At 39.0% G+C, this 13,962-nt stretch overlaps 2 protein-coding genes across 3 annotated transcripts in view; one reads left to right on the top strand and one right to left on the bottom strand.

Annotated features, from left to right (window-relative positions):
* Positions 1 to 11,104, bottom strand: part of gabra5 (gamma-aminobutyric acid type A receptor subunit alpha5) — a 28,018-nt gene extending 16,914 nt beyond the window's left edge. Inside the window, exons 1-5 of one of the 2 annotated variants that reach the window (XM_015020137.1) lie at positions 10,956 to 11,104; positions 9,153 to 9,237; positions 8,919 to 9,043; positions 6,379 to 6,446; positions 5,622 to 5,842 (exon numbers count right to left, since the gene is read on the bottom strand). In XM_015020137.1, coding sequence (XP_014875623.1) covers positions 5,622 to 5,842; positions 6,379 to 6,446; positions 8,919 to 9,043; positions 9,153 to 9,235 — 497 coding nt within the window. In that variant the 5' untranslated portion in view covers positions 9,236 to 9,237; positions 10,956 to 11,104. Of the gene's footprint in view, positions 1 to 5,621; positions 5,843 to 6,378; positions 6,447 to 8,918; positions 9,044 to 9,152; positions 9,238 to 10,495; positions 10,873 to 10,955 lie in introns of those variants that run through there. The other variant, XM_015020201.1, reaches the window with a different exon arrangement.
* gabrb3 (gamma-aminobutyric acid type A receptor subunit beta3) overlaps positions 1 to 13,962 on the top strand; it is a 63,284-nt gene that overhangs the window by 11,992 nt on the left and 37,330 nt on the right. The window contains exon 2 of the mRNA XM_015019938.1: positions 12,623 to 12,670. Within this exon, the coding sequence (XP_014875424.1) occupies positions 12,623 to 12,670 (48 nt within the window). The remainder of the gene's footprint in view (positions 1 to 12,622; positions 12,671 to 13,962) is intronic.

Genomic DNA, 13,962 nt, shown 5'->3' with positions numbered 1-13,962 from the left:
GTGTACAGCTATAAATAATAGGCTGATGCAGCGTGTGTGGAGCTTCATTTGGTGGGAAAAAGACGCCACCTATCTGCGGAAAGAAAATAGATGAGCGCCAAGCCTGTACAATGCCGCCCTCTGCTGGCTGCGTCGAGAACAGCTGCAGTTTCTGGTGTGCTGCAGACCTCCGAGCGCCGGAATGCGGGTCAAAAATACAGCGGCTTGCAAAAGTATTCATACCCCTCGAACTTTTCCAGATTTTTGCCACATTACAACCACAAACATAAATATATTTTAATGTAATTTTATGTGAAAGACCAACACAAAGTAGTATACAATCGTGAAGCAGTAAGAACATTATACATGATATGCACGAGAAAAGGGGGCTGGATACTTTTTCACATAGCAATGATGGATGGATGGATGGATGGAAGTGACTGACTTTAACAACAAAGAGAGTAAGAAACTAGATGTTTTGTTAAGGGATTTTATATATATCCTGGTACCAGACCAGTTATTAATTTATAGGTGAGCTCTGGTTTGATCTTAAACTTTTAACTCAGTTAGAATTACAAAAAATATTTCAACGTTGACAGGAAATGTCAGAATCTTTTTGCATTGCATACATTCTCTCAGTATTTGGCAGCATTTTCCTTTAATCTGTATGTCTTGGCTTCAACGTTCTGGTTTCCTTCCTCCAGCTTCTCACCACTGTTTGCTTGAGTTCTGGCCCATTCCTCCTGACAGAACTTTGTAGGACTTTTTAATTTTTATTTTTTTTATCTTTGCTCATGAAGTTTATATGCGACTGAGATCATGGATTTTTGATGCCCTGTCAAAAACATTGACTTTTGTGTCATTAAGCCACTTTGCAACTATGTAGCAGGATGCTTGAAATCATCGATCATTTCAGAAACCCATTTGTGGCTTTTGAATTCCTGGTTGATGTATGAATTTCTACATAATGTTCTTTATGTAGTGCACCAGTACTTCTAGCAGCCAAACAACCCAGCAACCTGAGCTACCACCTCTGTGTTTCACCACTGGACTGTGTGAAAACAGTCATACTGACAAACCATTCAATACCACCGTCTTCAAATCATCAGGGCATTATGTCTTCTGACAATCAGTTTTACCTCTGAGTGCATTATCTAACTGTTTTCTAGCTTTTTGTGCTGCTTTTTGTAGTAACGGCTTCAACCTGGCTGAGTGGCCTTTCAGCTTAGTGTGTTTCGCTCTTGCGTCTCTGGAACTCATGTTTATACTTTAACATATGACTCTTGAAAGAGATGAACTTTTAGAAATCTGGAAATTGAACTTAAGGATGAACCAAACTTTCCGATTCCTTTGGATTTTTCTCTGATTTGGCATGAGAAAGCTGTCTGCGTGCGTGCGTGTGTGTGTGTGCGTGCGTGTGTGTGTTTGTGTTTGCCTTGACGGAAACAGACAGGGCAACGGATCTTACATCGGAGAGCTTGTAATCAAAAGTTATACTCAGGTTTTGAACACAGAACGTGGTGGATGCATATCACAACTAATTCTGCAAAGTGAATTCGACACTCTGCCAAGTCTATTTGGTCCTTATCAGATCCTTGGTGTTAATTGAACTTTTATAGAGTTTTTTCAAAAATAGTTTGAGTAGTTATAACTTTTTCAAGCGTTGAAATTACTCAATTTCTTGTTGAAATAACTCTGAAAAGAGTTAAATTAACACCAATTCCGATAAGGACCAAGTAGACTCGGCATAGTGTTGCTTTAACTCTGCAGAAAAGCAACAGTAGCTCAGCTGATGTTGGACTATATATCAGGTGGAACTATAACCCTTAATCCTGTTTTGCTGAAGTTTAGATAATAGGGATGATTAGAAACTGAGTCTTTGAGTTAAGTGGATTAAGATGAACTTATTGAACTGGTGTGGTTTAAAAGACATATGAGACTGGACAGGCAGGACGATGTAACACAAGACTGAAGTGATAGCTGCTATGGGAAACATATGAAATGAAAATAACTGTAGATCAAGTATTGAGCCTTGGGGAACACCACGGGTTGAGCAGAAGAGTAGTTCCAAGCTTTTAAAGTCAAACTTCTAAGCTGAAGGACTTTTATAGACTTTAGAAATATAGACACCAACCAGCCAGCAGCAGCTTGAGAACTAGTTTGATGTTGTTAAACGGAAGACAACTGACTAACCTCATGGTTTGATATTTGTAAGATGGGGAACTTGGTTGAAATGTGCCAAATTTAAGTCGCAAATTACTTCTTTTTTTTTGTTTGTTTTTTTTTTTACTATTTTATGACTTTAGGACATAAAGACTTCTAATTTTTCGAAGCAGAAACACGGTGCTCTCATCACCTCTAAGGCTGACTGTACAGTCACAGTCTGAAGTGAAGATGGAAAGCTGCTGTTTAATTCCGTCTTCACAAAGTTAATAGTGCAGAAATATTATCATGTCACTTAAATGTGCAAAATTAATATTTCAACTCTCAGAGTGTTGGTCTTGATTAGAATGACTCAGCTTCCATTAGTCATATGTACAGAATTGGACTAAAAAAAACCCATAACCAATCAGAACAGAACACACTACTCTGGGAGACAGAATTACAAAAAAAAAACAAAAGAAAAGAAAAAAGTACAATTTCTGTTCCAGCACATGGTGTCTAGTGGAAGGTGTTGCACAGCATCAACTGGAACTGTATGTTTCCTTAGAGAGAGATTTTCACGCTAGAGCAGTTACGGCACTGCAGACAACAGTATTTGCTCTCTGAAGCAGCGCAGGAGAGCAGGAAAGAGGAGAGTAATGCATGCGTACGATGTTTCTGTAATAACCTCGTTCCCAGAACACAAACCCTTTGGTGGCCCAACGTGAGCTCATTTGTTCTCGGTTCCCTCACTGGCAAAAATGTAGTGAAAATATGAAGGGAGGGGGGAGTCAGTCGTCATTTTTGACACAAAGCCCATTTCATCTGCTCATGCTTCCCAAAGTGAATCGGTTTCTGGTTCTGAAAGGAGGATGACCCAACACTGAAACACAAGTGGATCTGAGTGACACTTGTGTTAATCATGCTTCTCCTTCTATTCTAATTGTAGGTTGGAGCGCAGCGCTACGTATGGCGTCGTTGTGTTTAGGCCTGTCGCAATAACAAATTCTGCCGGACGATAAACTGTGCCAGTGGTCATAACGATAAACGACAATATTGTTGTTTTGAGACCATTTTCAAGTGATATGATGGTAATAGTGCAAGCACACATTCTCAAAAAATCGATGAACTTTAAATTCTAATAAACATTTAACACTGGAGCTGGAAGATATTTTGAATATCTAAAATAAATGAAGAGAAACTACAAATAGAAGAAGACTTTATAGAATGATGAAGAATCTGCAAACAAAACTGTCCTTCAAAAGACGGGTTTGTTGAGATCAAAGCACCAAACTGAACACTTTTTAAATCCAGTTTTTCATAAAAGAAAGAAAAAGAGAAAAAGAAACCATGAATCATGCAAATGTAAATTATCCAGCTTGTTTTATGATGCAATGCGATTCATTGAGTTATTACTTATTGTGACAGGTTTAGTTGTGTTTGTATAAAGCCGTCATAAATCCAACAACACATTCACAGCGTCCGCACCTGTCAAATCGTTTCACTGTTTGTCACATTACAACCACAAATCGATACTTTTTATTCTGATTTTATGTAACTTGGACCAACACAAAAATAGCGTGAAACTGTGAAGTGGAAGGGATATGTGCTTTTTTTTCTGGGTTTTTGACAAATAAAATCTGAAAAGTGTGGCGTGGACTTGCTTTTACTGCAATTACCTCTGCAAATCTTGACGAGCTTTGTACGTGTAAAAACTGATACTTCTTGTTCTCAAATTTTCTCTACCAAACCTCAAAGGCCTTCAGAGGAAAGTCGTTTTATCGAGACTATTTACTAATAAAGTCAGTTCTGAATTAGGGGTTTATGGTAATGTTTATCATTTATAGTATATAACTAATAATGTTTTTTTTAAGCTGTCCATATTGTTGAAATTGTAAGTTTTACTATTTTCTCTACAATGAGAGAATCAATAGATGTTAATAAATTTGAAAATATGACTAATTGCAGTTATTATGTGTAGACTTCTTCTATATGTGTGGTGTCCTAAAGAAGCATTGGTGTCTTTTTCAAGAGCAGTATTTGTATTTATGAGGTTATAATTGCTATGAGTAACTTAAAAAAAGGTAATTAATACTTCTTATCGTCATTTTTATTGTTATCGCGGTAGTACCAAAACATATTGTGATAAAGCTTTCAGTCTGTTTGCCCATATCAGTATCGGAGTGAAGAGGAACAAAGATAAATGAAGATCTTATGTGTAAGAGTTTTTAAAACCACGCTTTGTTTTCCTCTCTAATTCATGGCTAAGTGCTAGTTTGTTCTGATCTGTTAAATAAATATAAGGATTATTTTCCAAAGGACTGTATTCGTGACTGCTCCTGAGTTTGCACAGCAATATAAAGAAGAAGAAAAAAAGAATATATCTGTATTAAAAAGGTAACTACGGTGGCGCTACAGAGAGTGAAGAGCGTCAAAGCAAACATTTAAAATTCGCCTGACCCCTCAGTTCAGAGTACAGGGACAAGCACGATGCTGCGTCAGTGCCGGGTCGGCGAAAACAAGTGTGTGGGCTGTTTTCAGTGCAGTGGTGCTCCAAAAAAACAAAAAAAAAAAAAAACACTCAATGCAAAGAAGCAGCAGGTCGAGGTTTTAGTCACACCTCTGATGCTAATTGGATGACATAACATGTTTCACTCGGCTCTAACCAATCAGTAGCTGCGTTTCCGTTACAAACGTGTTGATTTTCTGCTAATGTTGAAACAAAACATAATTTCATGTTTATGGTGTTGCCGTTAAATAAGAAATGCTATTAAAGTCACACGTGAATAAGTTTGTTCACATGATATTGTCATTAAAAACCATGCCGTGGCATCAACCTCCATCTGCTTCCTGTTGTCTTCTTCTTCGTCTTCTTCAGTGGCAACATCTGGCAGTTGATCGTGTGTCTCGTTTGATGTGAAAAAACAGCCTCCATTGCAGTTTCGCAAAATAAACCAATTTCAATATGGCCACAAAACCGCTTCATACTAGACGCAAAACCTTTTATCGAAAAACAAGTTTTTTTCCGAAATTGCCACGTTTCCATTGAGTAAATTTAATTTCAAAATGTGAAATTGTGTGACTGCATGTTGTTGTGAAGCGCACAGCCTGATTGAAAAAGAAACAGTAGCTGCCTTTCCATTGACCATGTAGTTGGGCGGCACGGGGATGAGGTTTATCTCGTAAAACTGCAATGCAAACACTTTCTTCGCATCACACACATCACATGATCCAAAAACAGATGTTCCACTGGCGCAAACCATGAAAAGGACAACAGGAAGTGGTAGGAGGATGATGGCACGCTGTGGCTCTTAATGGCTTATCGACTGAACAAACTAATTTCCGTGGGATTTTAGTTGCGGGTCTTGTTCAGTGGAATCACTGCATTTGCACAATTGTGTTTTTTTCCGTGTTATCAGAATATCGACAAACTTCTGAGCACATTTGCAATTGAAACGCAGCCGCTGGTGCAGTGGCAGGACGGCGGCCTGAGAGCCCACCTCATGGTGTAGAGGAGCGTCCCGTCGTCTTTCAGCCGCAGCAGCTTGTTGGGCGTGGTCATGTTGTGCGCAATGGACTTTTTCCCGTTGAGGAAGAACGTGTCGGGGGTCCAGATGTTGCTGGCCAGCAGGTTATTCAGGGCCAGCATCTCCATCGGGCCTTTGAAGCAAAGCCTTTCGTCTTTCCAGCTTTGACGGAAGAACACGTCAATGGTGTATTCCTGCAGAGAGAAGCTTCAGCTGCATCAAACTAGGACTTTACGTGGACGTAAAAAATGGAGTCTCACCTCTGATTGAGCAGATTTGTACGGAAGCCGAGAGCAGACATTTTTCCGACGTTTTTCTGGAAAAAAATTACTCTTGAGAACACAAAGATTATTTTCTACAGATCATGAGACGATTGGTGTGTGTGAGTGTGTGTGTGTGGGTGCGTGTGGGTGTGTTAAACCTGACTCTAATTTCAGGTTCTCCTTGATCTGACGTTGTCAGCTTGAGTTTGTTCTCGGCAAGGTCTTAAGGACACTGAGAAATTGATCATGAGCATTCAGGAACACATCATCGTCTCCTTATCTTCCAAAAACGGTCATTACTACTTTGTGATAGAGACACAAATATCTCATTAAATCAAGAGCAAATGCGACTGTGCTCGGCTTTCATACATTTGAGACATAATTTACATATAATAAACCTTTTAATAAGAATTACTGTATAAAAGATTCATAAAAAGAGCTAATCTGAGGGAAAAGAAATTGCGTACCATTTCCGTGTCAGAGACCGGACCGAAGCTTGTGACAAAGATGTTGGTTTTGATCTCTGTCACCTTCTCTGTTGGAAAACACAGAAAATTATTCAATTGAAATCTTAAGTATACATTAAGGAACATTTTGTGTGTTCCTAAGTGTGTGTGTGTGTGTGTGTGTGTGTGTGTGTGTGTGTGTGTGTGTGTGTGTGTAGTACTATGTATTCCTCAAACACTGCATATCCAGAAAGAATTATTTTTGAAACTTTTTAAAAGTCCTTGTCTTTAGTAATCCCAGAGAAATACATTTAAAAATTTGGAGTGCTAATTTCTACAAAAATATGCTGCTTTGAGGAGTGATATTTCATTTCACTGTTAAGCAGTCCTTAAATCAAGTAAGATCAATTAACTCAGAGAAAACATGGTCAGTTTTTAATCTGGTACTGTTGTCAGCTGTTCAAAAACACATCAACTCTATGTCAACAATATGTTTCTTACAACTCTGAAGCATGGCAACCCTAAATGATAGAGGAGTTTTCCTCTATCATCCAAAATCAGGAAGTATTGTGTTTTTTTTTGTTGTTGTTTGTTTTGTTTTGTTTTGGTTTTTCTGCAGCTGGTTAGGAATTCAGCAGCTAGAAATCCTACTGGGACAACAGAATCGCTGATGTTAGCCTCTTGTTAAGCGCAGAATCAATTAAGAAAAAGACCCTAGTAAAAATATATATATTAATGAATTTAAAATGCATGTAAAGGTTTGATTTTTTTTTTTTTCCAATTGACCAAATTTGGTGACAGTATTGTCATAAATAATAAATGAATAAGTAGTTCCAAAATAGAAGCCAGAGCAAGGGCTGTAATATTAAATATACTTATGGAGCATTCATAATTAGCCTGACTGCAAGTATACAAACTGTATTATGCTTAGTACATAACTCAAGGTCCAGGGGCCGAATTGGGTCCACCATAAGTTTTTATGTGGCTCTTCAGAGTCTAGGGCCACATAAAAAGAACTTTAAAGATAAGTTGTGCTCTTAAATCAAATCCAAGCATTTTTATCTTCATACAGCCCAATTACATGATTATGAAAATATGTTTTCATTTCAAAAATCGAATGCAGAGACAGCTGTTTTAATAATACTTTCAGTTTGTTACAAAGTAGATTTATCAATACACTCTGCCACATCCGGCCTTTTCAGGAAATCCATGATCATGACATGGCCCAAAATGAAAATGAGTTTGACTCCCATACAAGTGCGTTCATTTTGCTTTCATTTGTTCAGGTTTTGTATGGACTGTCGTTTGAAAATATTTCCAAACTCCTTTCTGCTTTTTCTGTGCTCGGGTCACCAGAGCAGCTCCTTTAAGATGCTTTCAGTGATGTCAAAACACTAAATATGGCCTTAGATTACTCTGGCAATTTAAGTTGTCAGTCATTTATGTTTTGGGTCATATTTTTAACATTTCTTATTCAGATTTTACTGATTTTACGTATTTTAGTTTTTCTTTCCTTTAAGATTTTTTTTGCCTTGTTTTGGGGCTGGGGATAAGAAAAATATTCAGCATTTAAATCAACTACATTAAAAAAAGAAAACAACCTATGGGGTAGTAATGTGTAGCAGTATATGGCGTCCCATATACTGAGACATTAGCCCTCGTTCCAGCTGACTGGGGCTCAGTTCTCAACCCTGGACCTTTGCTGCATGTCTCTCCCCTTTTTCTGTCGTATTTACCGCAAATAAAAGTCACTTGTGGCAGAAAACCTCTACAAATCAAATTTAGTTTAACTAAATGACATGACATGCTGACTTTGGTGACACCTAGTGGTCGCAATAAAAAAGACACTTAAAACTGATTTTTGCAGCACATCGTCACCTTCCTAAAATAATGGCCCAGGTCATTTTAATTTTACCAAAAGATGATTTAAGCAAAAAGAGAGAGAAAAAAAAGACTTAGGTCGTTATATCAGGAAGGTGATGATATTGAAAACAGACTTTTCCAATTTTCTTTAAGGCCTGAAAATGCCAGTTCCTTTTTTCCCCTAAAGGCTACAACGCATAATAGAAAAATTTCTAATTTTACAGCAGATTCTTTTTTAGCTTAAAACTATCCGAAATGTGGGGATTATGCCAATTAAGCTGAGTTTTACTAAAATAAAACTGAAAAGTGCATCACAGATAATTATGTGGTTAAAAAAAGGTTAAAGTTCTTAGTTTTATGAATTTAATGAATAGACTGAAAGAAAGCTGATCTTTCATTCTTTGACCACACAACTCACCGAGCAGAGCTGATTCAAATCTTATCTGTAACTATACTGCTTCATCACCAGTGCAATTAAAACAAAAATAGCTTTGTTTGTTTGTTTGTTATGATGTTAAATCTCACTGAGAGAAGGTCTGATCAGATCAGCTTTGTCTCATATCACAGAAACATTTCTTCTTCTGTAGAGATCAAACTGTGATTTCATAAAGACCTCCTCTCCCTTCAGTAATATTCAAGCGCTCCCATCACAGTTGTGCACAAAGAGTTGTAATGGCTTATTGATCCACTGGACTCACCTCCCAGACCGGGCCGGAGTCTGTTGTCGTAACCGTCCAGCAGTCCGTCCAGGATGCGGGTGAAGATGGTGATGTTGTCATTTATCTCCGCCTGTTTGGGGGTTCCAGCTAAATCCTGGGAGAGGCTGGATGAAAGACAACTTTTTGTTGGGGTTTTTTTTGGGGGGGAGGGGTGTTTATGGTAACTCACTGCACGTCTGTGATATGCAAACATGCCAGAACTCGGATCCTCACCTCAGACGGCAGGTGATGCTCACAAGCAAGACACAGAAGCATAGACGTCTCATTGCAACGCTGAAGCACATCCCATCGCCCATTCCTGAAAACACACACATACACACATACACATACACACACACACACACACACACAAAAAAAACAGTGGCAGCTCCAGCATGAATGGTACAACATTAAGGATTCCCAAAATCAAGTAAAACATCAAACTGTGCTTTATAATTCAGAATTCAGTGAAGAATAATTGAGGTGAAATTAGAACTGTCTCTATGTATATAGACATTTTTGAAGAAGAAACATGTGCATGAAGTTTAGATTTCTTTAAAAAAAAAAAAAATTTGCCTTTAATTTGGCACCGAATTTCAAAATGAGACACCAACTTCAGCAGGAGCAGCGTTCACACTGAACACACTGCAAAATGATTGTCAATTACAAAATATGTCAGTACTGAAAAACCTGCATGTGTTCACCTTAGTAAAATAATGACCTAAGTCTTTTTTTTTTCATAATTTTGGTGATTTTTTAATTGCCACTTCTTTTATGAGACAATGTGATTTTGGTATAAAAAATTGACAAAGTTTTTTAGTTGACTAGATTTATTATGTTTGTTGTACACTGTGGCCGCCCCACAACCTGTGCCGCCCTGGGCAGAGAGCCACACTGACATTGCCACATACATACTTTAAGCAACAGTGACTGGGGATTTCACCAGCAGCACAGTTCAGTAAGTGTTTCATCTCTAAATAAACTACATTAGATTTGATATCTTTACAAAAATAAAAATAAAAAAATTGGTATGACCAGTTTCAATAAGGTAAATTAACTCACACATAGGGTTATGCTGATTTCAGATTGTTTTTTCCTTTTTTGTTAATATATATATATATATATATATATATATATATATATATAAATATAAAAGAGCCAGCATGCACTGAAATCTCCAGATCAGGTGTGTGCAGGTAGCCAAACACAGTCGCCCTCCTCTCTGCGCAAGAAGACAACATTCCTTAAAAAAAAAAAAAAAAAAAAAAATTAAAGCACACATTCAAAAACGCTAAATTCTTCCTTACATCAGAGCACCCTGTTTTGGACATCCCCCCAATCCCCCCGCCACCTCACGCAGCCCACCCGCTTCTTGTCTTCCACACGCTCATTAGGTTCCTCTCCACTGAGGCTTTCACGCAGGAAAATACCCTCAACCCCTGACTGTCTACACGTCCTGCACCACACCTGGAGCTCGGTGAACCCCGAATCATCATCATCATCATCATCATCATCATCATCATCCGCCGCACCACCACCATCACCCTCACGCACATCCACGACACATCCCAACTAACCGACGACGAAAATCCGTCACGATCTCGGCAGAAAGCTCCCCTCTCATCTGAAAGTCTAACCGACGCAGCAGCGTCTCCTCCTCCGATGCCCACACACACACACACACACACACACACATACAACACACGTCCCGCTACATTTCCCTCTCTGCTGGCGGACGACGCCGCGCCGCTCCCGCCGCATGTGCCGCAGTTCGCCGAATCTCACCACGGCAGAGGATCAAACTTATGCTGCCCTCTCAGACGCAGACTCATTTACACCCCCACCCGCTCCTGTAAAACAAAGACTGCTGCTTTCAATGTCAGCTACAGCTCTCCCCAGAACGATTATTAAAAAAAATAATAATAATAATTTAAAAAAAAATGAAGAAGGAAAAAGAAAGTAGGCGGCAGAAACGAATAAGGGTCTCCCCCGCCCCCCACTTCTTCCTCCTCCTCCTCTACAGCTGTGCGGACTGACCATCCTTTAGTTGGTCTCCGAGGTGCCGCACGGCGAGCTTTGCACTAAATCCAACAGTGTGTTCAGCGGGAGAGGACGTAGTAAGATCCGGAATCCACTGCGCACTGAGCAGAACTGGGCGAGAGAGCAAGAACAGCAGGAGGATGTGTGAGGAGAGGGAGAGGAGGAGGAGGGGAAGGGATGGATGGAGAGAGGGTGAGAGGAAGAGACAGGAGTCAAGAGAGATGAAGAAAAGATTCAAACCATCTTTCTACAACGCAGTTGCTGGAAATGAACGCGCTCATCTGACTCACCTTTGTTCTTTGACTATATTACGCACTTTTATTACCGCGGCCCCGACAGAGCCAAATGTTTTCTCTATTAGTTTTACAAACATGACTACGACTGCGTATTAGGGGCACAAAAAAAAAAAAAAAAAAATTCTAGAAAAAAAAAAGGACATTTTGGAAAGTCAAAAATGGGCTAGAGAAAACTCAGAAATTTTGAAATTCATTTCCGAAAATTTCTAGTTTAAAAAAAAAATAATTTGTACATTTCTGGATAGGAAAAATCACAAATTTTCTAGAAAAAAAAACATCTGAAATTTTCTTAAAAAAAAAAAAAAAACCACAAACAACAAAAAACCCTCGAAATTCAAAAATTTCCGACATTTGAAACTCAGAAAATTTTCCCCAAAATTTAAGATTTTTCAAATTTTATGGCGGAAATGTACTCCTTCTCCTCCTTCTTTTTAAATCTACCATGGCTGGTATTCATAGCCTTGAACTTTGTGACAGTAGTGGCCAGGGAAGCAAAAAAGTGTGGCGGGTTGGATTATTTCTAGTCAGCATTTTTTGTATGTGTGTATAAATTGTGTGATTAAACTTTAGTGACTTGATATTGGGAACTGGTCCAGTGTTATTTATGCTATTTAATGATCAAGGTGTACAATGAGTCAGCAATGAGTGTGAGGACCGCCTTTTGTCAAACTACATCAACTCGATGTGATACCAATGCACTCTTTATTCTGAAGCACAAGTTTCATTCTGTAGTTTGTTGGTTCTGATGCATCCAACTTTGGTGGAAATGTCATGAGAATTTGTCCTGTAGCATCGAGCTAAGCAAAACTATATAGGCGCTTGTTTTTTCTCAAATCCACATTTCGTTGCAAAGTAAGTTCTTAAAAAAAGAAGATAAATATTGTGGACATTTTCATAGCAATTAAACAAAACTCTTGCTATAAAGTAGTTTATTAAGCTCCACTAAAACAAGCTGGTGAAATAAACTCAAACCCTGATTTTTAAAAGGCTACTGTCACACTCTTTCCTGTGTTTTCATGGCCTAAATAGGACACGCAGCTGAAAACTGCTGCTTTTGTTGTCGGTGGTCTAGATTGCAGGAGACGAAAATATGTCACACAGAACCTCTGCACATCTACTTCAGCGCTCTCTGCTTTTCTCCCAAAAAATGTGGATTGAATCCTATCCACGCGGAGTCGGGTGAAAAGACGTCAGAATGCCACAGAAAGACGGGAAAGTCGCTGCGGTGTTTGACAGTGTGTGCCATAAGTGGACAAATCTTGAAACGAAGCGCTCTGGAGCAAGTCTGAGACAGTGAATGTCAGCAATGCAACAGCAAATAAAATCAAATTAATTATAATAATAATGCTTGCCCTTCTGTTTTCACAGGAACGCCGTGGATGGGAATAAAAAGCTGTACGCCATTTACGATACGAGGTAAGGGAACTCCTCGCTCTCTGAAGGGAAGCAACAATAGGAGGCTTTTTTTCAAATGTTTTGAAATGTGCTGACAAAAACTTGTGCTGATCTCTTGCACAACTCAGAGAAATGGTTTCTGAGGGTCCAGTACATTCCAGCTCCTTGCTGCATTATTGAACCTCTTTCTCTCTCAACAAGAAACGCATTAGCAAGCCAACAATAAAAGCTTAAAAACATTCTCAGGAAATCCTCACCAGTAACTGTAACCACTAGGCTGTTCGTTTTCTTTTGGTTGTGTTCCACTAGATCTAGAAGAATTTTGCTCCACTACAAATCCAGGTAGGACAAGACAGTAGACTGTAAAGCTGGAGTATGTAACTTTTATAAATTATGTTTTTAACATGTTAATTAAAATTTGAGATAGGTAATCTGTGAAAAGATTGATCTCCTCCACCCCCTTCCTGAGCTGCTATTGCCCGTTGAAGAAACGCACCGCTCCTGACCAAAAGCAACCAATCAGAGCCAGGAGGAGGGTTTTACTGCTGTCAGTCAACCTCATGTACTCACTGGGGAAACAACTTATTACACAAAAACCATTTAACGATGGCTGTGCCTTAGCATTGAAGACACGCTCTACTAGCTGCAGCAAGGAGTTGAGGGGGTATGATCAACCACAGGTGGATGATTGACAGCGCTAAGACCCACCTCCCGTCTCTGATTGATTGTTCCTAGTTAGCACTGGGAGCAATGGGAGAAGGTAGAAAAGCTTGATTTTTTTTATTTTTTTTTCAGATTTGTCTCATTCTATACTGTCAATACATAGTGACCGTTTCAAAAAATATTTGCATTAGTAGAAATTGTTTCTACTGATGCAAGTTAGTAGAAATTTGCATTAGTAAATTTCTACTAAAGCAAATTAGTAGAAATTTGCTTTGGTAGATTTGGTGCTCTACCAAATCTGGCTCCAGCCCAGGGGCCCACATCCTTGTAAATCCAGCCCTTGGTACCCATCCAAAATTCAGCTCTCTGTGGGGGTGAAGTGTTTAGGATGATTTTCAAAGGTACTTTTTTCCCCCATCCACACATTGAACTTTGCATAAGTTCTGAAAGAGTTGATGTACTTTCACTTCTCTGCTGTGTCCCCTATGGTTTGTCCAAACTGCACAAGAACTTCTACTGGCTTTCAACAGCGGCCTCTCTTCTTTCTGTTCTGTAAAGGCAGATGTGTGGAGTGCAGTGGTGGAGAAAGTACTCAAAAAATGTACTTAAGTAAAAGTACAAATACACAGACAAAAATGTACTCAAGTAAA

This window comes from Poecilia latipinna, unplaced genomic scaffold (assembly GCF_001443285.1).
Source record: "Poecilia latipinna isolate Pla-1442-1.1 unplaced genomic scaffold, P_latipinna-1.0 Scaffold7, whole genome shotgun sequence".
In the NCBI taxonomy this organism is placed as follows: Eukaryota; Metazoa; Chordata; class Actinopteri; order Cyprinodontiformes; family Poeciliidae; genus Poecilia; species Poecilia latipinna.
This window is presented reverse-complemented; position numbering and strand designations above follow the sequence as displayed.